This window comes from Moschus berezovskii, chromosome 12 (genome assembly GCF_049115385.1).
Source record: "Moschus berezovskii isolate FMDL1 chromosome 12, NW_MosBer_1.0, whole genome shotgun sequence".
Classification (NCBI taxonomy): Eukaryota; Metazoa; Chordata; class Mammalia; order Artiodactyla; family Moschidae; genus Moschus; species Moschus berezovskii.
In genome coordinates this window covers 63,180,120-63,203,950 of record NC_142471.1, presented here as the reverse complement: position 1 = coordinate 63,203,950, position 23,831 = coordinate 63,180,120, and the positions used below count along the sequence as shown (strand labels likewise).

The following is a 23,831-nucleotide window of genomic DNA, read 5'->3' as shown; positions in this document are numbered from 1 at the left end:
CACATGCGGCCCCGCCGCTGCCAATCTCGTCTCGCGATACAGCCGGGTCAGCCGGAGTCGTCCAATCGGCGGCCGGGCCGGGCCCAGGTGCAGCGCCCGGCAGTGGCTTGGGGGCCCCAGCCGGACCGGGCAGCATCTCCGGCCGGCCCCGCGGTTCGCTTTACCGGAGAGCCCCAACACCACCTACCGCGAAGCCGGCCTGCGCTGCGGGCAAAGGTCGGAAGAGCGCGCCGGAGAAATTATAATGCGGATCATCCATCCGTTGGCCAATCCGGTCATGCCTCTCACCTGCTGAAAACCGCCGCTTGCTCCCCAGGCGGAGGAGGAAAGTTCTGATGCCTCAGTTGGGCGTTTCAAACCCTCTCGGCAAGGATTGATTCGGCCTCATCTCACATTACAACAGACCCATACCTCTGAGCGGGCTGCTCAGTAGGCTTATCAGTCCCTCCAGATGTGCTTTACCCGTTTCCGAAACCCCTAAAATGCTTTCTCTGTAAAATTCTGCTTCTTAGGTTCCACATCAAAACTTATTCCTTCTTCTAGAAACCCAAGTAATCTCTTCCCCCGCCTTATTTCCTTTGCTTTAGAAACTCCCTAAGCTTTAAATGAAAGGACTTAAGATTGATGGCTCAGTCCGTACAGAATCTGCCTGCAATGCGCGAGACCTGAGTTGGGAAGATCCCGTGGAGGAAGGCATGGCCACCCACTCCAGTATCCTCGCCTGGAGAATCCCCGTGGACAGAGGAGCCTGGCAGGCTGCAGTCCATGGGGGTCGCAAAGAGTCGGACACGACTGAGCGACTCAGCCCAAGATCACCTTTTATAACCTGGCTTGTCGAGTCTGTAGTGGATGCAATTAACCATCTGTGGTGATAAGTCAGGAAAACAACAAAACTATGAAAACACTCCAACATCAGATAAAACGATATAAGCCCTGAAATGTGATTAGAAAAAAATCTAGTCAATTGTGCTTTAATCTGTTTAGTGGAATATCAGACCAGAAGTAGATGGTCAGCCTAGCACAGTGATCCTCACTTCTGAACATGTTCATCAACCTCTTTAAATATTAAAAAATAGATCATGAAACCTGAATTATTTTACTTAGAATCCTTTGCCCCAGAAGATACATGATGAAGATCTACAATTAAGTGATGAATGTATGTTGCATGAATATGAGTTTTAGCTATCACAATAAAATCTTCAGATACTTAAAGAACAGCTACAAATAGGTACAATATGTAAGCCATGTGACACAGGCTACAGGAACCAATGACAAGACAAGGAAAACTCAAGCAGAAGTTGGCAGAGCCCAGTCTAGCCCAGCATCATCCGAGGAGAGGCTGTTCTTGGCCCATCTTAGTTCCCTAGAGAGGAGATGGCCACATCAGGCTGAAAGCTCCATGCCATTTATGATGGCACTTAAATAGTACCTACCTCCTCACGCTCCAATTCATGTGCACTAAGCAACTTTATGACAATAATTTGGCTTCCCAATGACTTAAATGTCCAGAGCCTATTTAAGAACTCTTTCAGAAAAATGGGTCACAGACTGTAATCACCAGTTTAATAAGTAGGCTGTCTCTCATGGTTTCTCCTTTGAAGATGTTATTCATTGGGAGATATTTGTTCAGAAATCATTCTGTTGGATTTCTGGATATGATGAAAGGACTGGTATGTGTATTGATTTTAGTGTTTGTGTGTGTGTGTGGGGGGAATACATAACCTGCCCAATGTGTCCCCAAAATCCTAAATCCAGGTTTATTATATTTCTTAATTAATTCATTTAGAGAAAGCTGGACACAATTTAGGTATTTGCTTGATTCCTAAATAAAAGTCTGCTCTCTGTATAGAATATATAGAGTTTATATTCCAATCGGGAGAGAATAAATGAACAGCAACAACAAAGTCACACAGTAATAAGTGCTGTGAAGATAAATGAATATAAAAAGAGACTAGGAAATGACAGTGGGTGGGCATTGTTTTATGACAAGTAGGGCATGCAAAGTCCTGAGGGAGGTTAGGGAGCATGCAGATTTCTGGAGGCTGTCTTCTGGGCAGGGGAAACAGTAAATGCAAAGGCTGTAAGAAGGAGGTATGTTGGAGGGCAGGGGATACCTGGAATGAAGAGGAGATAAATCTCAAAAGCAGTGATCAGTAAGGGTGTAAGAGGATGGAAGTTAAAATGGCAAAACTTACGAAAATCTAAAAACAAGGGGATATATGGATCCATATAGCTGATTCACTTCACTGTTAGCAGCAACTAACACAACATTGTAAAGCAACTATATTTATATATATTTATTTAAATAATTCACTCATTATTCAAATGAATGCGTGCAAAAGGTAATATATTCAAACAGTATAAGACTGTATTCAGTGACTATCAGATCTCCTTCTCTCCCTTGATCCCAGTTCTTCCTCAAGGCAACATTATTACTATTTGCTTTTGTTTCCTTCCAGGGATATCCAGATATTTATAACCATGCATGTACCTAATCCTGATTACATAATCCAAATTGGTTCCAAATTGGGAAAGGAGTACATCAAGGCTGTATATTGTCACCCTGCTTATTTAACTCATATGCAGAGTACATCGTGCGAAATGCGGGACTGAATGAAGCACAAGCTGGAATCAAGATTGCCGGGAGAATGTGAATGACCTCAGATATGCAGATGACACCACCCTTATGGCAGAAAGCAAAGAGGAACTAAAGAGCCTCTTGGTGAAAGGAGAGTGAAAAAGCTGACTAAAAGCTCAACATTCAGAAAACGAAGATCATGGCATCCAGTCCCATCACTTCATGGCAAATAGATGGGAAAACAATGGAAAGTGACAGACTTTATTTTCTTGGGCTCCAAAATCACTGCAGATGGCGACTGCAGCCATGAAATTAAAAGACGCTTGCTCCTTGGAAGAAAAGCTATGACCAACCTAGACAGCATATTAAAAAGCAGAGATATTACTTTGCCAACAAAGATCCGTCCAGTCAAAGCTATGGTTTTTCCAATAGTCATGTACAGATGTGAGAGTTGGACTATAAAGAAAGCTGAACGCCAAAGAATTGATGCTTTTGAACTGTGGTGCTGGAGAAGACTCTTGAGAGTCCCTTGGACAGCAAGGAAATCAAACCAGTCACTCCTAAAGGAAATCAGTCCTGAACATTCATTGGAAGGACTGATGTTGAAGCTGAAACTGCAATACTTTGGCCACCTGATGTGAAGAACTGACTCACTGGAAAAGACCCTGATGCTGGGAAGGATTGAAGATGGGAGGAGAAGGGACCAACAGAAGATGAGATGGTTGCATGGTACCACCGACTCGATGGACATAAGTTTGAGCAAGCTCTGGGTGTTGGTGATGGACAGGGAGGCCTCGTGTGCTGCAGTCCATGGGGCTGCAAAGAGTCAGACACAACTGAACAACTTTACTGAACTGATGCTCATAATCTCCTTGCTCCATTTTGTCACAAATTGGAACACACTACACTCTGTTGTGTACCTAGTTTTTGTCATTCAACATATTCTGGTGAATCTTCCATAACAGACGTTCAGAATTCCTTTCAATGACTACATCATATTCCACAGGATGCAAAGTCAGAAGCCCTGGGCTTTGGTTCTTGGCTGTTGATTTGTTACTTCTTACTGGAGTGGCCTTAAGGCAGGGCAGTTCCTTCCTCCTCTATAAAGTGAACTGAGTTATGACAGAGATTGCTTCTGACTTTACCATTTTAGGTTCTTTGCTCTTGCCATACACATTTTGCTGTTCAGTCCAGTCGCTCAGTCATGTCTGACTCTTTTTGACCCTAAGGACTGCAGCACACAGGCTTCCCTGTCCATCACCAACTCCCGGAGCTTGCTCAAATGCATGTCCATTGAGCTGGTGATGGCATCCAACCATCTGATCCTCTGTTGTCCCCTTCTCCTCCCACCTTCAAACCTTCCCACCATCAGGGTCTTTTCCAATGAGTCAGTTCTTCACATCAGGTGGTGAAAGTATTGGAGCTGCAGCTTCAGCATCAGTCCTTCCAATTAATATTCAGGATTGATTTCATTTAGGAGTGACTGGTTTGATTTCCTTGCTGTCCAAGGGACTCTCAAGAGTCTTCTCCAGCACCACAGTTCAAAAGCATCAATTCTTTGGCGTTCAGCTTTCTTTATAGTCCAACTCTCACATCTGTACATGACTACTGGAAAAATCATAGCTTTGACTGGATAGACCTTTGTTGGCAAAGTAATGTCTCTGCTTTTTAATATGCTGTCTAGGTTGGTCATAGCTTTTCTTCCAAGGAGCAAGCATCTTTTAATTTTATGGCTGCAATCACCATCTGCAGTGATTTTGGAGCCCAAGAAAATAAAGTCTGTCACTGTTTCCCCATCTATTTGCCATGAAGTGATGGGACTGGATGCCATGATCTTAGTTTTCTGAATGTTGAGTTTTAAGGCAACTTTTTCACTCTCTTTCACTTTCATCAAGAGGCTCCTTATTTCTTTGCTTTCTGCTGTAAGGGTGGTGTCATCTGCATATCTGAGGTTATTGATATTTTTCCCGGCAATCTTGATTCCAGCTTGTGCTTCATCTAGCCAAGCACTTCGCGTGATGTATTCTGCATTTAAGTTAAATAATCACAGTGACAATATGCAGCCTTGATCCTTAGATGTACTCCGTTCCCTACTTGGAACCAGTCTGTTGTTCCATGTCCAGTTCTAACTGTTGCTTCTTGACCTGGATACAGATTTCTCAGGAGGCAGGTCAGGTGGTCTGGTATTCCCATCTCTTGAAGAATTTTCCAGTTTGCTGTAATCCACACAGTCAAAGACTGACATACTCAATAAAGCAGATTTTTTTTTTTTAAACTCTCTTGCTTTTTCAATGACCCAGCGGATGTTGGCAATTTGATCTCTGGTTCCTCTGCCTTTTCTAAATCCAGGTTGAACATCTGGAAGTTCATAGTTCATGTACTGTTGAAGCCTGGCTTGGAGAATTTTGAGCATTACTTTGCTAGCGTGTGAGATGAGTGCAATTGTGCGGTAGTTTGAGCATTCTTTGGCATTGCATTTCTTAGGGATTGGAATGAAAACTGACCTTTTCCAGTGCTGTGGCCACTGCTGAGTTTTCCAAATTTGCTGGCATACTGTGTGCAGCACTTCACAGCATCATCTTTTAGGATTTGAAATAGCTCAACTGGAATTCTATTACCTCCACTAGCTTTGTTCATGGTGTTACTTCCTAAGGCCCACTTGACTTTGCATTCCTGGATGTCTGGCTCTAAGTGAGTGATCACATCATTGTAATTATTTGGGTCACTAAGATCTTTTTTGTGTAGTTCTTCTGTGTATTGTTGCCACCTCTTTTTAATATTTTCTGCTTCGTTAGGTCCATACTGTTTCTGTCCTGTATTGTGCCGATCTTTGCATGAGATGTTCCCTTGGTATCTCTAATTTTCTTGAAGAGATCTCTAGATCTCTTTGTTTTCCTCTATCTTTGCATTGCATCAATAAGTGAGGAAGGCTTGCTTATCTCTGCTTGCTATTTTTTTTGAACTCTGCATTCAAATAGGTATTTCTTTCCTTTTCTCCTTTGCATTTAGCTTCTCTTCTTTTCTCAGCTATTTGTAAGGCCTCCTCAGACAACCATTTTGCCTTTTGGCATTTCTTTTTCTTGGGGATGGTCTTGATCACTGCCTCTTGTACAATGTCATGAACTTCCATCCATAGTTCTTCAGGTATTCTATCAGATCTAATCCCTTGAATCTGTTTGTCACTTTCACTGTATCGTTAGGGATTTGATTTAGGTCATACCTGAATGGTCTAGTGGTTTTCCCTAGTTTCTTCAATTTAAGTCTGAATTTTGCAATACAGAGTTCATGGTCTGAGACACAGTCAGCTCCTGGTCTTGTTTTTGCTGACTGTATAGAGCTTATCCATCTTTGGCTGCGAAGAATAGAATCAGTCTGATTTTGGTATTCACCATCTGGTGATGTCCATGTGTAGAGTCTTCTCTTGTGTTGCTGCAAGAGGGTGTTTGCTATGACCAGTGTGTTCTCTTGGCAAAACTGTTAGCCTTTACCCTGCTTCATTTTGTACTCCAAGGCCAAATTTTCCTGTTACTCCAGGTATCTCTTGAGTTCCTACTTTTGCATTCCAGCCCCCTATAATGAAAAGGACATCTTTTTGGGGTATTAGTTCTAGAAAGTCTTATAGGTCTTCATACAGCCAGTCAACTTCAGCTTTTTCAGCATTACTGGTTGGAGCACAGACTTGGATTACTGTGATACTGAATGGTTTACCTTGGAAACGAACAGAGATCATTCTGTCATTTTTGAAACTGCATCCAAGTACCCCATTTCAGACTCTTGTTGACGATGAGGGCTACTCCATTTCTTCTAAGAGATTCTTGCCCACAGTAGTAGATATAATGGTCATCTGAGTTCAATTTACCCATTCCAGTTCATTTTAGTTCACTGATTCCTAAAATGTTGATGTTCACTCTAACCATCTCCTGTTTGACCACTTCCAATTTACCTTGATTCATAGACCTAACATTCTAGGTTCCTATGCAATATTGTTCTTTACACCATCAGACTTTACTACCATTACCAGTCACATCAACAAATGGGTGTTGTTTTTGCTTTGGCTCCATCTCGTCATTCTTTCTGGAGTTATTTCTCCACTGTTCACCAGTAGCATATTGGGCAGTTACTGACCTGGGAAGTTCATCTTTCAGTGTCCCATCTTTTTGCCTTTACATACTGTTCATGGGGTTCTCAAGCAAAGAATACTGAAGTGGTTTGCCATTCCCTTCTCCAGCGGACCATGTTTTGTCATAGCTCTCCACCATGACCCATCCATCTTAGGTGGCCCTACACAGGCATGGCTAATAGTTTCATTGAGTTAGAGAAGGGTGTGGTCCATGTGATCAGTTTGATTAGTTTTCTTTGATTGTGGTTTTCATTCTGTCTACCCTCTGATAGAGAAGGATAAAAGGCTTATGGAAGCTTCCTGATGGGAGAAACTGACTGTGGGGAAAACTGGGTCTTGTTCTGATGGCTGGGGCCATGCTCAGTAAATCTTTAATCCAATTTTCTGTTGATGTTGCCAACCAATGTCTGTCTAGTCAGTTCAGTTCAGTCGCTCAGTCGTGTCCGACTCTCTGCGACCCCATGAATCACAGCACGCCAGGCCTCCCTGTCCATCACCAACTCCCGGAGTTCACTCAAACTCATGTCCATAGAGTCGGTGATGCCATCCAGCCATCTCATCCTCTGTCATCCCCTTCTCCTCCCACCCCCAACCTTTCCCAGCATCAGAGTCTTATCCAGTGAGTCAACTTGTCGCATGAGGTGGCCAAAATATTGGAGTTTCAGCTTTAGCATCAGTCCTTCCAATTAACACCCAGGATTGATCTCCTTTAGAATGGACTGGTTGGATCTCCTTGCAGTCCAAGGGACTCTCAAGAGTCTTCTCCGGCACCACAATTCAAAAGCATCAATTCTTCGGTGATCAGCTTTCTTCACAGTCCAACTCTCACATCCATACATGACCACGGGAAAAACCATAGCCTTGACTAGACGGACCTTGGTTGGCAAAGTAATGTCTCTGCTTTTTAATATGCTGTCTAGGCTGGTCATAACTTTCCTTCCAAGGAGTAAGCGTCTTTTAATTTCCTGGCTGCAATCAGCATCTGCAGTGATTTTGGAGCCCCCCAAAATAAAGTCTGACACTGTTTCCACTGTTTTTCCATCTATTTCCCATGAAGTGATGGGACCGGATGCCATGATCTTTGTTTTCTGAATGTTGAGCTTCAAGCCAACCTTTTCACTCTCCTCTTTTACTTTCATCAAGAGGCTTTTGAGTTCCTCTTCACTTTCTGCCATAAGGGTGGTGTCATCCACATATCTGAGGTTATTGATATTTCTCCCAGCAATCTTGATTCCAGCTTGTGCTTCTTCCAGCCCAGCGTTCCTCATGATGTACTCTGCATATAAGTTAAATAAGCAAGTTGACAATATACAGCCTTGACATACTCCTTTTCCTATTTGGAACCAGTCTGTTGTTCCATGTACAGCTCTGACTGTTGCTTCCTGACCTGCATACAGGCTTCTCAAGAGGCAGGTCAGGTGGTCTGGTATTCCCAGCTCTTTCAGAATTTTCCACAGTTTATTGTGATCCACACAGTCAAAGGCTTTGGCATAGTCAATAAAGCAGAAATAGATGTTTTTCTGGAACTCTCTTGCTTTCTCCATGATCCAGCGGATGTTGGCAATTTGATCTCTGGTGCCTCTGCCTTTTCTAAAACCTGCTTGAACATCTGGGAGTTCTCGGTTCACATATTGCTGAAGCCTGGCTTGGAGAATTTTGAGCATGACTTTACTAGCGTGTGAGATGAGTGCAATTGTGTGGTAGTTTGAGCATTCTTTGGCGTTTCCTTTCTTTGGGATTGGAATGAAGACTGACCTTTTCCAGTCCTGTGGCCACTGCTGAGTTTTCCAAATTTGCTGGCATATTGAGTGCAGCACTTTCACAGCATCATCTTTCAAGATTTGAAGTAGCTCAACTGGAATTCCATCACCTCCACTAGCTTTGTTTGTAGTGATGCTTTCTAAGGCCCACTTGACTTCACATTCCAAGATGTCTGGCTCTAAGTCAGTGATCATGTTATCGTGACTATCTTGGTCATGAAGATCTTTTTTGTACAGTTCTTCTGTGTATTCTTGCCACCTCTTCTTAATATCTTCTGCTTCTGTTAGGTCCATACCACTTCTGTCCTTTATCGAGCCCATCTTTGCATGAAAGGTTCCCTTGGAATCTCTAAATTTCTTGAAGAGATCTCTTGTTTTTCCTATTTTGTTGTTTTCCTCTATTTCTTTGCACTGATCACTGAGGAAGGCTTTCTTATCTCTCCTTGCTGTTCTTTGGAACTCTGCATTCAGATGCTTCTATCTTTCCTTTTCTCCTTTGCTTTTCGCTTCTCTTCTTTTCACAGCTATTTGTAACGCATCCTCAGACAGCCATTTTGCTTTTTTGCATTTCTTTTCCATGTCCAGGCTATGGTTTTTCCAGTGGTCATGTATGGATGTGAGAGTTGGACTGTGAAGAAAGCTGAGAGCCAAAGAATTGATGCTTTTGAACTATGGTGTTGGAGAAGACTCTTGAGAGTCCCTTGGACTGCAAGGAGATCCAACTAGTCCATTGTAAAGGAGATCAGTTCTAGGTGTTCATTGGAAGGACTGATGACAGGGAAGCCTGGTGTGCTGTGATTCATGGGGTTGCAAAGAGTCAGACACGACTGAGTGACGGAACTGAACTGAACTGAATTGTTGATGGGCAGGGCTGTGTTCTCTACTTGTTGTTTGACCTGAAGCCAAACTATAGTGGAGGTAATGAAGGTAATGGTGACCTCCTTCAAAATGTCCCATGGACACACTGCCGCACTCAGTGCCCCCCACCATGCAGCAGGCCACCACTGACCCATGCCTCTGCTGGAGACTCCTGGACATTCAGGGGCAAGTCTGGGTCAGTCTCTTATGGGGTCATGGCTCCTTTCTCCTGGGTCCTGGTGTGCACAAGGTTTTGTTTGTGCCCTCCAAGAGTCTGTTTCCCTAGTCCTGTGTAAGTTCTGGCGGCTCTGTGGTGGGGTTAATGGTGGCTTCCCTCATGGGGGCTTATGCCATACCCAGGTCTGCTGCACCCAGCGCCCCTGCCCCTGTGTCAGGTCACTGTTACTTGACATTCTGCAGAGTCCTCTACAATGAAAGAGGCCTAACACTCCTCATAAAGCTCTGATCATTCAGTTCAGTTCAATTCATTCAGTTGTGTCCAATTCTTTGTGACCCAATGAACCGCAGCACACTAGGCCTCCCTGTCCATCACCAACTCCCAGAGTTTACCCAAACTCACATCCATTGAGTCAGCGATGCCATCCAACCATCTCATCCTCTGTCGGCCCCTTCTCCTCCTGCCCTCAATCTTTCCCAGCATCAGAGTCTTTTCAAGTGAGTCAGCTCTTTGCATCAGGTGGCCAAAATATTAGAGTTTCAGCTTCAACATCAGACCTTCCAATGAACATCCAGGACTGATCTCCTTTAGGATGGACTGGTTGGATCTCCTTGCAGTCCAAGGGACTCTCAAGAGTCTTCTTCAACACCACAGTTCAAAAGCATCAATTCTTTGGCTCTCAGCTTTCTTTATAGTCCAACTCTCACATCCATATATGACTACTGGAAAAACCATAGCCTTGACTAGACGGACCTTGGTTGGCAAAGTAATGTCTCTGCTTTTTAATATGCTGTCTAGGTTGGTCATAACTTTCTTTCCAAGGAGTAAGCATCTTTTAATTTCATGGCTGCAATCACCATCTGCAGTGATTTTGGAGCCCAAAAAAATAAAGGCAGCCACTGTTTCCACTGTTTCTCCATCTACTTGCCATGAAGTGATGGGACTGGATGCCATGATCTTAGTTTTCTGAATGTTGAGCTTTAAGTCAACTTCTTCACTCTCCTCTTTCACTTTCATCAAGAGGCTCTTTAGTTCCTCTTTACTTTCTGCCATAAGGGTGGTGTCGTCTGCATATCTGAGGTTATTGATATTTCTCCCGGCAATCTTGGTTCCAGCTTGTGCTTCTTCCAGCCCAGTGTTTATCATGATGTACTCTGATCATTATCCAGATGTAAAGGTTTTAAATTGAAAGCATATAAAGGTGGCCTGAGGTTAAGATAGTGGAATAGGAGGACAACGAGCTCACTGCTCCTTATGTACACATTGAAAATACATTGACATGTGGAGCAATCTCATTGAAAACACCTGAAGAGTGTCAGAAAGTCTCTTATACAACCAAGGCTGTAAAGAAGGATCCATACTAAGTTAGGTAAGAAGTGAAGAGAAGCAAGACCTGTCCCGCTAGGAGGGGACACAGAAGAGGAGGTGATTACATGGGCTCAGAGAGAGAGAGCTTCCCTGTGGACGAAACAGAATGAACCACATACTGGGCATCCCAGTCCTTGGGTCTGACACCAGGAAGAGTCCCCTTAGCTGGTTTGAAAACCAGTGGACTAACAGGAGGGTTTTAAGAAACCTAGACTCTGCTTGAGAAAAGTGCGCCCATGCTGTTTACTACCGGAAATGATGAAGGAGGCAGGCTGAAACTATCCAGGGCCCTGGTCAGTTTCTCATGACCACCCTAGCATGCCAAGCACCCACTCTGGCACCTCTACCCCTAGTGCAGCTGCCCGCTAGGGCAAAGGCTGCTGTACTAAGGCAAGTGGGCAGTTGTGGAAAACAGAGCTGGGACCTGGCACTGCATCTGGATGGGGCTTATATTCTCAAATATAAAAAAGAAAAACTACTACTTTATTCTGTTGCTTTATTGGTTATTGCACTTTGAATAAAATATGAACTCTTTACCATGACCTATGTGATCTGGTCCTTGTCTGCCTTTCCAACCTTAAGGGCTACTACTCCTTTTCCGTGTGAGTCTTTTTCTGGACTGGAGGGCTTTGTAATCATAGGTCTCCTCTGCCTGAAATGCTTTTGCTAAAAGTCTTTGCATGATTGGCTTCCTCTTGGAAGCTACAGATGCCTAATCCAATAGCCATCCTCCCGTCTTCCTCACCAAGAGAACACTGATTTTATTGGGAGAGCAATGGGTCTATTTAAAATACTTGATCTCCAGCCTCTTTTGTGGCTAGGAGTGATGCAATTCTGGCCAATGGGATGTAAGTAGAAGTTAATGGGCACAGTCTCCTAGAAAACTTTTTAAAAGCGCTAAACCAGCTGCCTCTTCTACCTCCTCTCTGCCTGTCTGCGTTTTCTTAATGAAAATGACTATAAGGTTAGAGCCTCTGTGGTTTCTAGGTCAGCAGTCTCAGTATCACCTGGGAACTTGTTACAAATGCAAATTCTCAGGCCCCACCCCAGATCTCAGGGAATCAGTGACTCTGAAGGTCAGGCCCAGCGAAGTGTGTTTCAACAAATTCTTCAGGTGATTCTTATGCATGCTGAAGTTTGAGAGCCACTGAGGAAGAAGACAGAAGGTTCCTGAGAGATGATGACAAAGATGGATGAAGGCTAATGTACTTCTGACATCACAGAGCTATTGCACTAGAACTGGGCTGCCTCCTCTGCACTTGACAGTTCTGTTATCCCTATTTGATTACGTTACTGTGATTAGGTTTCTGTTCTTTGCAACTGAATTCGATTCTAATTGATAAAATCATCTTTTAAATCTCAGCTCAAAACATTATCTCTGTGGAGAGGCCTTCTCCCACTACTCTGCTGATACCCTCCATCCCCGTCAGTCCTTCTCCATTACACCAACATTTTTGTTTCCTTTATAGCACTCATTATACCCTGGAATTATCTCACCTACTTACTATTTATTTGCTTAGGATCTGTTTTCCTTGTAAAAATGTCTTCACACTGTCCTCTAGCACATACTGAAGTGTCTGGTACATAATGGATGCTTTGTAATTATTTGTGGATGAGGTTGCAAAGAGTCAGACACAACTGAGTGACTGAACAACAAAAAATTTTAAAATTATACATTATATCTAATATAATGTCAAATGATATCTAATATCAGTCAAATGAAAAAACATGGTTCAATACATACAATTTTTAGGAAAAAATTTTAGTTGAGAAATACATACACCTATGTAGAAATGAATATAATACAGAATATAAGGCACACTTGCCTATGAACATTGTCCACCTTACTCTTAAGTGGTCTATCAATTCTAAAACCACAAACAAAATTAACAAAATGCTATGTAAACATTCAGCATGGCACAGAAATGAATTGCATGAGTTTACCCTTTATTTGGCAAACTTGTCTTTCCACAGATATCCTTTTGTGCTACCCCAATTGATGTGGGAAACTTGCTAATAACAAAACCTCCTACAGCATTTAAACACAAACATTCAAATAAAAACAATTCTGATCATTTTTCTGATGCATGCCAGAAGACATACATAACAAAATTTTAACCTTGAAGAAAAAACATTCTCTTTACCTACATACCCTTTCTTTCTAGTAATCTTGAGTTCGGTCTGAGACTAACATCCTGCTAATAAATGAGGTCTTCTCTGGCCTCTGCAAGTATATTGGGAGAAGGGGTTTAGGCTGAGGGTTCCCTGAGGATGAATTTGGGGTTTTTGCTCTCTGCTTCTCTGGGAGTGATTCAAGGATCCCCAGTGCTACTACAGTGGGAGAAGTGAATCTTCTTTTTCTTACTTTAAGCTCATATAAAATTGTTCTCATAAACCTTTGGAAATCTATCCTTTGATTTAAAAAATAAGTTGTTATGTAACAGTTAAATAAACTATTTGAACACTTTTCTCAATGAAGTACAGAACAATCAAATACAATAAAGTACAGTGTTTTCTACGTAGATCCCTATCCACTCTTTCTTGAGGCCCTGGGTGGGTCTCCTTGGGGTACCATTGTAAAAGAAAAGCAGCAGAAAGTGCCAGAGGCAGAATGGGGAGCTGCTCATTAAGAGGACTCTGAGATTTGGGTAACACCTTTATCTCCCTTTCTCACAGAATTAGGAGAGAATTTAGGTAGTGTTTCCTGAAAGTCCCTTCTAAATACTTGGAGGTGAAATGACTTTAGGTCAGTAGTATCTAAAAAGAAAACTTTTAAGAAGCCCCCAGAAGCTGTCCTTAACCCAACACGGCATATTTCCTTATTATTCTTAACCAGTGAAATAATCTTTTATCTCATGGGTTTCTATTTGAATAACTCCTGCCTGGAATTCCATCAGAACCATCATCAAAATTATCAGCCTCACTTTAGTAATGACAGCATCCTGTAAGGTAGGGTTCTCATTCTTAACTGGTTAAGAGAATTACCTGGGAAGCTTGTTTTAAATAATGTAGGTTCTGGAGCTGTACTCTCAGAGATTCTGATTCAATAGGTCCTGGATGGGATGTGGAAACTTGCATTTTCAATGGGGCTTTCCAAGTGATTTTGATGGAGGTGGTGGGGGCCCCCAGTTAGAGCAACACTGGCTTTAGAAAGAGGCCATAATTGCTTCTTTCCCAGAATAAAACCTACTGTAGACAGTGACCCCAGGCGCCAGACTTTCCGAAGGGTCCTCCTTGATGAGGTCTCTGATGAGGAGGTCATTTATACTTGTCCCCAGACTCAGGCAGTGAGTCTTGTGCCCTACTCTATAAATGAGTCAAAAATTGGGTTCGCGCTTGTCTGGACTTGAGGATAAACAGAAAAATCCCAAGTACCAGAAAAGTCTGTCTTCTGGTTGGGGGCCCATGTACCATCTTCTCCTTCTATCTTTTTCCTTTTCACTGATGTCGGGCTAATGAAGCCAAATAGACCCACACAGATAATATGTTGTTTGGGTATGGGTGAATGTACACAGCTAGAGCAAATTCTGTCTGTGGAAATTCAGAAGAATGAATTCCAGTTTGATACACAGCATCAATAACTGACTGGACATCAGTGTATGGCATCTGGATAGGAAATCCTGTGACCTGGACCAGAGAAAATAATACATAAGCCCACATTATAATCATGTAGGTGGTTGGGAATTACTGTATGAAAAGAGATTACAGAAGCCTCAAAGAAATGGAAGTCATAAAATAATAATGATAATATTAGTTATCATTTTGTGGGTGTTTACCAAGTTCTAGGGGACTTCCTGATTGACTCAGTGGTAAAGAATTTGCCTGTGATACAGAAGATGCAGGAGACACCACGGGTTTGATCCCTGAGCCGGGAAAATCCCTTGGAAGAGGGCATGGCAACCCACTCCAGTGTTCGTACCTTGGAGAATCCCATGCAGATGAACCTGGCAGGCTCCAGTTCATAGGGTCACACAGAGTCGGACACAACTGAAGTGACTGAGCATGTATGTTCTAGGCACAGTGCTAAATACTTCACATATATAATTAATCCTCAAACAACCCTCTGAGGCAGGTTTTGCTATAACCCCACTTTATAGAGAAAGGAGCAGAGCCAGGTCTGTCTAATGACAGAGCCTACACATTTAACATTCCACATACTTGCACTTTTTCTGCAATGGCAAACTGCCAACAAGGAAACTTCTTGGTCATATAAATTATTTAAAAGAGCATTTTGGAAGAATTTATTTCACATTGATTTACTTTATATTTATTGATATCTATGACAGGATTAGGTTTCCCTGATGGCTCAGCTGGTAAAGAATCCTCCCGCAATGCGGGAGACCTGGGTTCGATTCCTGGGTTGGGAAGATCCCCTGGAGAAGGGAACAGCTACCCAGTCCAGTATTCTGGGCTGGAGAATTCCATGGACTGTATAGTCCATGGGGTGGCAAAAGTGTTGGACATGACTGAGGGACTTTTACTTTCATTTCCTCCAATGACAGGATTATGTAAAATTATCTATTAAAGAATTTACAAAGGACAATCATAAGCTGCTTTCAAGCCTCAGATTGCTTACTTTTCTCATCTTTAAATCTCTTCAGGCCCGGCTCCGGCGGCGCAGATGCGAGAGACGCCCGGCTCCGGCGGCGCAGACGCGAGAGACGCCCGGCTCCGGCGGCGCAGACACGAGAGATGCCCGGCTGGGGTGCAACCGACCACGTGCAGAATCGTGGCTGAGATGAGCTACCCCGCGCCCAGGGTTAGGGCGGTGGCCGAGAGGAGCTGTACCACATTCAAGAGGCGGTGGCTGCTTGGGCACCGGAGGGCCGAGAGGAGCTGATCCACATTCAAAGCAGGAGGGGCGGCCTTGAGGACATACCCCTCGTCCAAGGTAAGGTACAGTGGCTGCGCCTTGCTGGAGCAGCTGTGAAGAGATACTCCACGACCAAGTGGAATATAAGAATCCAGTGTTCTGGGGAGGAAGGAACAAGATGACGGAGGAATAAGACGGTGAGACCACTCTCTCCCTCACAAATTCATCAAAAGAACATTTGAACGCGGAGTAAAGTCCACAAAACAACTTCTGAATACTGGCAGAGGACATCAGGCTCCCAGAAAAGCAGCCCATTGTCTTCTAAAGGAGACAGAAGAAATCCAACTCCACCCACCAGAACACCGACACATGCTTCCCTAACCAGGGAACCCGGACAAGTCACCCGTCCAACCCCACACACAGCGAAGAAACTACATAATAAAGAGAACTCCACAAACTGCAAGAAGAGGGAAAGGCCACCCCAAGCAAAGCAATATAAGCAAGATGAAGAGGCAGAGAAATACCCAGCAAGTAAAGGAACAAGATAATTGCCCACCAACACAAACAAAAGAAGAAGATATAGGGAATTTACCTGATAAAGAATTTCAAATTTTGATGGTGAAAATGATTCAAAATCTTGAAAGCAAAATGGAGTTACAGATAAATAACCTGGAGAAAAGGATTGAGAAGATGAAAGAAAGATTTAATAAGGACTTGGAAGAAATAAAAAAGAGTCAATATACAGTGAATAATGCAATAGATGAGATCAGAAACACTCTGGAGGGAACAAACAGTAGAATAACAGAGGCAGAAGACAGGATAAGCGAGCTAGAAGATAGAATTGTAGAAATAAATGAAACAGAGAGGAAAAAAGAAAAACGAATTAAAAGAAATGAGGACAATATTAGAGACCTCTGGGACAATGTTAAACGCTCCAACATTCGAATCATAGGAGTCCCAGAAGAAGAAGACAAAAAGAAAGACCATGAGAGAATACCTGAGGAGATAATAGTTGAAAACTTCCCTAAAATAGGGAAAGAAATAATCACCCAAGTCCAAGAAACCCAGAGAGTCCCCAACACGATAAACCCAAGGCGAAATACTCCAAGACACATATTAATCAAATTAACAAAGATCAAACACAAAGAACAAATATTAAAAGCAGCAAGGGAAAAGCAGCAAATAACACATAAGGGGATTCCCATAAGGATAACAGCTGATCTTTCAACAGAAACTCTTCAGGCCAGAAGGGAGTGGCAAGACATACTTAAAGTGATGAAAGAAAATACCCTACAGCCCAGATTACTATACCCAGCAAGGATCTCATTCAAATATGAAGGAGAAATCAAAAGCTTTACAGACAAGCAAAAGCTGAGGGAATTCAGCATCACCAAACCAGCTCTCCAACAAATGCTAAAGGATCTTCTATAGACAGGAAACACAGAAAGAGTGTATAAACTTGAACCCAAAGCAATAAAGAAAATGGCTACGGGATCGTACTTATCAATAATTACCTTAAACGTAAATGGGTTGAAATTTTCAAAAAGGCTAGGAAACAATTCTCATAGCCATCAATAGTTCAGTGTTGAGTTCATGAATAGTTTTTAAAGTTTGGGACAAACTGTAGTATTTGCTGTTTGAAGTACTATTTGTAATTGGCATATTACGATGTAACATTGGTCTTCATTTCCAACTTAAAACGCCTAAAAATGCCTAACAGGTTTTTAGATTTGTGAATTTTAGTTGAAATGTATTTTACGATGTTACTAAACCTGCAGAAATATTGAAATATTTCAGAGAACTTACTCACTGTACATTTAATTTATTTTATTTATAAAAGTTATGAACTGTAGAAAGTTTTACTTGTTGGGTCAAATGCTTGTTGCTTCAAATGCTTGCTGCATTTGAAGTGCTAGTTACAAGAAAATCAAATACCTTCAATGTATAAATGCTATTAAGTTTTTAAAGGACTCTGGAGTATAAGTAAGTTTGTTTAAAGAAATTTAGTCAGTTCAACTTGAAAAAAAAATAAAATTGGATTATTTGATTTAAAAATAAATAAATAAACACATTACAGAGAGAAAAAAATAATAAAAAAAATAAAAACTGATGCCTTCCCATGAAAAAATAAATAAATAAATAAATAAATCTCTTCACGTGCTCTTCCCTTGTGAGTGCATAGTACACTATCCTTCCCTAGTTTACCTAATAAATTACACTGCAATTACATGTTTTTTGATCTAACAAGCCCATTGTCTCTGTGAATGCTCAAGATGTTATCTGTCTCATTTACTGTCATAATCCCAAGTGAATGGCACAATGATTGCCACATGGAATACAAATAATAGTTAACATTTAGTAAGTGTTGGGGTGCTATGGTTAAGCAACTCACTTAATCCTCACCACAACCACAAAATAGCTAACTATTTTTATCCTTGTTTATCTTGTGCAATGGGGTACGAACATACAGAGAAGTTAGGTAATTTGGTCAGTTAGTGAGTGACTGAGTCATGATTTGAACCCAAGCTGCAGGATTCATAAATCTGTGTTATTAAACAGCACATAATTTTACAAAGGAACTCTAAGTTTAAAAACTTGGCTTATACTTAACAATGCTTTGCTTATCTGTTTACCCCCTAATTCAATTAAAAAGAAAGCAAAACAAAACAGCTACCTCCCTATTCATGAATAGTGCCTGCAGACCCCTCCCTGGCAGCCTAAGTATCAACTTCCAACAGATAGCTTCCTTTCCTCTTCCCAAGGCTTTCTCTAGGGGACATTTTCTGATCTACAGGGTGGAGGGGGGAAGAAACATCACTCTTGGGAGGCTGGGGCTTCCAAAAACTACTGCAACAATTCATAGGCAAGAGGAGGTGAGAGGATTCTCAGAACTCAGGATACTGGTAGGGGAAGAAAAGAAGGACTTTAAAATACACCAAATGCCTGCCATGTTTGATTATGGCCTTGAGTTTGATAGGCCTTTTTACCATCCAGGATGATGTCAAATGTGCTGGTGAATATAAGATAGGAGGTTAAAACAGAAGTCCAGGCTATGATGTATAAATTTGAGAATAATTTGCATATGAAAAGTGAAAGTGAAGTCACTCAGTTGTGTCCGACTCTTTGTGACCCTGTGGACTGTAGCCTACCAGGCTCCTCCGTCCATGGGATTCTCCAGGCAAGAGTACTGGAGTAGGTTGCCTTTTCCTTCTCCAGGGGATCTTCCCGACCCAGGGATCGAACCTGCATTGGAGGCAGACGCTTTAACCTCTGAGCCACCAGGGAAAATTAATTTACATATGGAAGGTATTAAAGCTTGCCTGAAGTCCTCTTGCCCAGAACCAAGGACACAGTCATCCTATTACTACCATCTAGAGATCATTTCTTAGTTTCTTAGTTGCAAGTCATTTCCTTTTGGGCATCTCTTTCCAAGTTTGTGGTTTGTGTATCATAAAACTGATTCCAAGAAAATGTCATGCAATCTGGTCACAGTACTAGTTATTCACTACATTTGAAAAGTCTCAGTCTAAACATAAGAGGATTGTAATGACATAGCATGTATAACATGAGATCAAGATAAAAGATATCTCAGGGGTTTTTAAGATTACTATCATCTTGCTTAATAACATCATAGATAAAACAAATGTCATTAATGCATTAAATCATATACAAACCCAATAAAATTGTAGTAGTCTTTCAAATTCACTCTCTTCTTCAAATGAAACAAAGCTTCCAGTACCAAGTTCTAACTTAGGAAGAATCTGTCGTAAAATGAAAGTACACTGTCTATTCCAACGTGTCGGCTGTTTAGGCCGCCATTCCATTATTTTACACTTCAGAGTTCTTTCAATCCTAAGGTAAGAATGCAAAGATCATTTTATAATAAATTACAACTCATTTAATAAAAGTGAAAAAAAGTTTTGTCACATTTACTTAAGTATGAGAATAATACTTTGGGGTAATTCCCTGGGGATTTCTTGCATTAGTAAGAATGCAAAGGTCATTTTATGATAAAATACAACTCATTTAATACATGTGAAAAAAAGTTTTGTCACATTTACTCTAGTATGAGAAAGATACTTTGTGGGGATTTCCCTGGTGGTCCAGTGATTAAGAATCTACCTTGCAATGCAAGGGATGCAGGTTCAGTCCCTGGTCAAGGAACTAAGACCCCCCCCCTACTGAATAAAATGCCCATGCTCTCTGAAGCCCATGTGCTACAACTAGAGAGGCCACGCGCTCCAACCAAACATCCTGCATGACCCAACTCATGCTGCAGCTAGGACCCCACACAGCCAAATAAACAAAATAAAATTTTAAAATATATAGTCATTCACAATTTTTAAAAATGATACATTTTTGACATAGGAGAAAACCAGACCTCCATGGTGAGGGATATCTGCCATCAACCACATTAATCTGGTTTGGGAGAGATCAGGCTCTTGCTTGGCTTGAGGAAGCAATATGCTTCCTGGGGTAGCCAGCAATTAGTTCTCAAAGGCACTTCTTTCTTCCAGTTCCCTGTGTGTAGACAGCTGCCTACTAGGTGTGATTTGCTACCATCTGATTACTGGATTGGCATTCTTGTTATCCAAGACCCTCCTCTGATATAAATCTTCCCCGGTGGCTCAGAGGTTAAAGCGTCTGCCTCCAATGCGGGAGACCTGGGTTCAATCCCTGGGTTGGATATAAGATGCCTTGTTTCCAAGAAGTGCTTTATAAAAATCCAGGTATTTTGTCTGGGGTAATGTTAGCAGGAATGGGGCTATTAGCTCAGTTAATCCAGCAAGTGGAACTGGGAGGAAATGAGACACTGGACTGATCAGTATGATGATCAATTTCCCCTGATCTGATCATTCCCCCCAAATGTATGCTCTACACAGGCAGGGAGTTTCACCTACCTAACCCGCCTCTGAAACAGTGCCTGCTGAGGAACTGTTTCAGGGAGGGAGAAAGTGGAGCCCAGTGTGAGCTGGTTGGTGGGAAGCCTTTCTTCTGCAGAGGATTATTGTGTGCTGGGCCTCTCCTTTTGGCTGAGTCTAATGAAGTATGGCAACCCACTCCAGTATCCTTGCCTGGAAAATCTCATTGACAGAGGAGCCTAGAGGGCTGCAGTCCATGGGGTCGCAAAGAGTCGGGCACGACTGAGCGACTAACACACACACAATAAAGTAAGTAAGTGGTTTTGAGTTTGCAGAGTCTCAGTCATGGCTACACACCAGAATCACCTGTAGAACTCTATCAAAATACTTCACTATCCTCCAGAAAGTGGCTCAACAGGTCTGATCCTGGACTCTGGCACCTATATTTAGTTCCAGAAGGAATTCTGATGAAAACTAAAACTTGGAGACAATTTTCCTAATGTATTTCTTCCTTTTTTTTTTTTTTGGTTAAGAGCTGGGGAAGAAGCAGGGGAAGTAAGAGTTGGGGGTCATGTGCCGGTGAGAAAAGGGAGTGGCAAAATGCTTTTTGTCCTTTTCCGTTTTGATTAGTTGGTAGCAGCTTATATGCCAGCTTGCTGTGTCAGCATGAGTCATTGGAAGTAGTCAGATCTAGAAGTTCCTGACATATCTGGAGTAGGAGCAAGGTCTGCTGCAAAGGCTGTGACACTTTGGGCTTGAATGAGCAACTCCTCAGGGAGGGTGTGTATGTGTGTTTGTGTATGTGTGGAGTATGTGTATGAGGGTGGCTACCAGGGACAGTACTGATATTTCTGCTACCCAGCTCGGATGTTTTTACCACACCCCTGTTGTTCTTTCAAGAAGTGTTAGCTATTGATTATTACTATAAGGCTCAACAGGTGTCTGTGTTGAGAACTTCCCAATAGCAGCCCACAATGTTGTCCAGATGCAACTGTACTGAACTTGGCATGTTTTTTCAAGGAGTATTGTGGATAGCAGAGGGGCCGATTTTTTTATGCAAGGGCCAAGAGGCAGACGACTCAATGGAAGTAATTATTAAATCTCCACTTCATGCTTCTGTTGCTGAGTCTAATAGGTATTTTGAGAGACTGGGTTACAGGACTGAACGGTGGCTGAATGGGAAATTAGGGAGAAAACATGATAATCATAGCATATAAATAGAGATCATACCTGTTCTTTAGATCTTCTACCATGCTCTTATTAGTATCAGAATAAATTATTTCTTCAGGCTGAAATACAGAAAACTGAAAGTGAGAAAAGATTCTAGGGAGGCCATCTTAATATCAGTCACCCCTTGGAGTGCTGATCATAATGGGGGGGGCAACCTAAACCTGTCTCATGTGGCAGAAACACTCAATAATAGGGGCACAAAGCTAACACAGATCACAGTGTTTCCGTTGATTTTAATACTACTTCACCAGGGCAGGGAAGGGGAAATGGATTTATGAAAGATATTTCTCATGAGACAGATCTGCTGTTTGTTTATTCAAATAAGAACTTGGCATACTTATTCATTCCATCAGACAATCTTTGGAAGCTGTACTGGTCTCATCCGCTTATTAACTGTGACCTTGGAGAAATTACTTAACCGCTTTGAGTCTCGGTTACCACATCTTTTAAAGAGGGACAATAAGAGCAATTGCTTCCCTGGGGTCGTGCAAAGATTTTAAAGTAAAGTCACACATATAAAGCCTGGCACATATTGTTCAACTAAGGTCAGATGTTACTGTTATTATTACTCTTCTAGCATGGCTAATCATCCTCCTCCTTTGTTTCTTTCAGCAGGCAGGAGCCAGGGCTCCACGTTCACAGGTGTGCATGCGCATATACGCAAGCATACAGAGAGTCCATTTCAGCCTCTGCTGTCTTCAAGTCTGCTTCAGGCACCCCAGCAACAGCAGAGAGCAAGGCTCTACTGTGTTTCCCCGTGTTGCTCCGCTGAGCTGCATTTCCTGGGACAAGGAGAGGACTTCTCCAACCCCCTCCCACCTACCCAGACTCCCTGCAGGACTCACATAGACAAGAATGGAGGAGTGGCACTGGGTTTAGAGAGTCTTTGAATATTTGTGAGCTGAGAAATAGAGGCTCTGTAATGGCAAGCCACTCCAGTACTCTTGTCTAGAAAATCCCATGGATGGAGGAGCCTGGTAGGCTGCAGTCCGTGGGGTCGCTAAGGGTCAGACACGACTGAGCGACTTTACTTTCACTTTTCACTTTCACACATTGGAGAAGGAAATGGCACCCCACTCCAGTGTTCTTGCCTGGAGAATCCCAGGGACGGGAGAGCCTGGTGGGCTTCCGTCTATGGGGTCACACAGAGTCGGACACGACTGAAGTGACTTAGCAGCAGCAGCAGCAGAGACAGGGACAGATGCTTCCCCCTCATGAGTGTAAGGGAGGAAACGTTTGCTAGGACTCTAGGTCTCAGAAAATTTCAGGGGTGATTTGAGGAGGCTCAGTCTATCATGTCCTGATCTAAGTCAGTTGTTCCCAAAATATGATGCCCCTCCCTGAGCAAAATGTTGCTGAGTCAGCAGCCTCAGGCCTACTGACTCAGGAACTGTGAGGGTACAGCCCAGCAAATTGCTTTTTTTAAAATTCCAGAACATTTTACATTTTTTTTTTTACTTTACATTATTGTGTTGGTTTTGCCATACATTGACATGAATCTTCCCTGGGTGTACATGTGTTCCCCATCTTGAACCCCTCTCCCACCTCCCTCCCCATCCCATCCCTCTGGTTCATCCCAGGATACCAGCCCTGAGCATCCTGTATCATGCATCGTATCATTTCACATATGATAATATACATGTTTCAATGCCATTCTCCCAAATCATCCCACCCTCGCCCTCTCCCACAGAGTCCAAAAGACTGTTCTATATATCTGTGTCTCTTTTGCTGTCTCACATACAGGGTTATCGTTATCATCTAGCAAATTGCTTTTTAACAAGCCCTCCAGAGGATTATGACGCCTGCCATGGTTGGAGAACCACTAGATTAGAGAATATGCTCAGATACAGTGAATTTGCCCAGAGTAGAACATGGCAGAAGAAGAAATACTGGAGAAAGTAAAGTCTAAAACCCAGCATCATCTTGCAGAGGTCACCAACTATTGCAGACAGGGCAGGTAAACCAAATCCCAACTGCTGTCCTCAATTACTGTCTGCCCCTCCAAAACACTGCCCTGCGCCCCTAGCCTGGCAACTCCTGTGGATTAGTTAGACCACCTTCAGG

General features: G+C 42.5%; 1 protein-coding gene across 2 annotated transcripts in view; it reads right to left on the bottom strand.

Annotated features, from left to right (window-relative positions):
- Nucleotides 1–12,613: 12,613 nt before the first annotated feature.
- Nucleotides 12,614–23,831, bottom strand: part of CC2D2B (coiled-coil and C2 domain containing 2B) — a 96,578-nt gene continuing 85,360 nt past the window's right edge. The window contains exons 32-34 of one of the 2 annotated variants that reach the window (XM_088842194.1): nucleotides 21,768–21,826; nucleotides 19,350–19,527; nucleotides 12,614–14,489 (exon numbers count right to left, since the gene is read on the bottom strand). In XM_088842194.1, coding sequence (XP_088698320.1) covers nucleotides 14,301–14,489; nucleotides 19,350–19,527; nucleotides 21,768–21,826 — 426 coding nt within the window. In that variant the 3' untranslated portion in view covers nucleotides 12,614–14,300. Of the gene's footprint in view, nucleotides 14,490–19,349; nucleotides 19,528–21,767; nucleotides 21,842–23,831 lie in introns of both variants that reach the window. The other variant, XM_088842195.1, reaches the window with a different exon arrangement.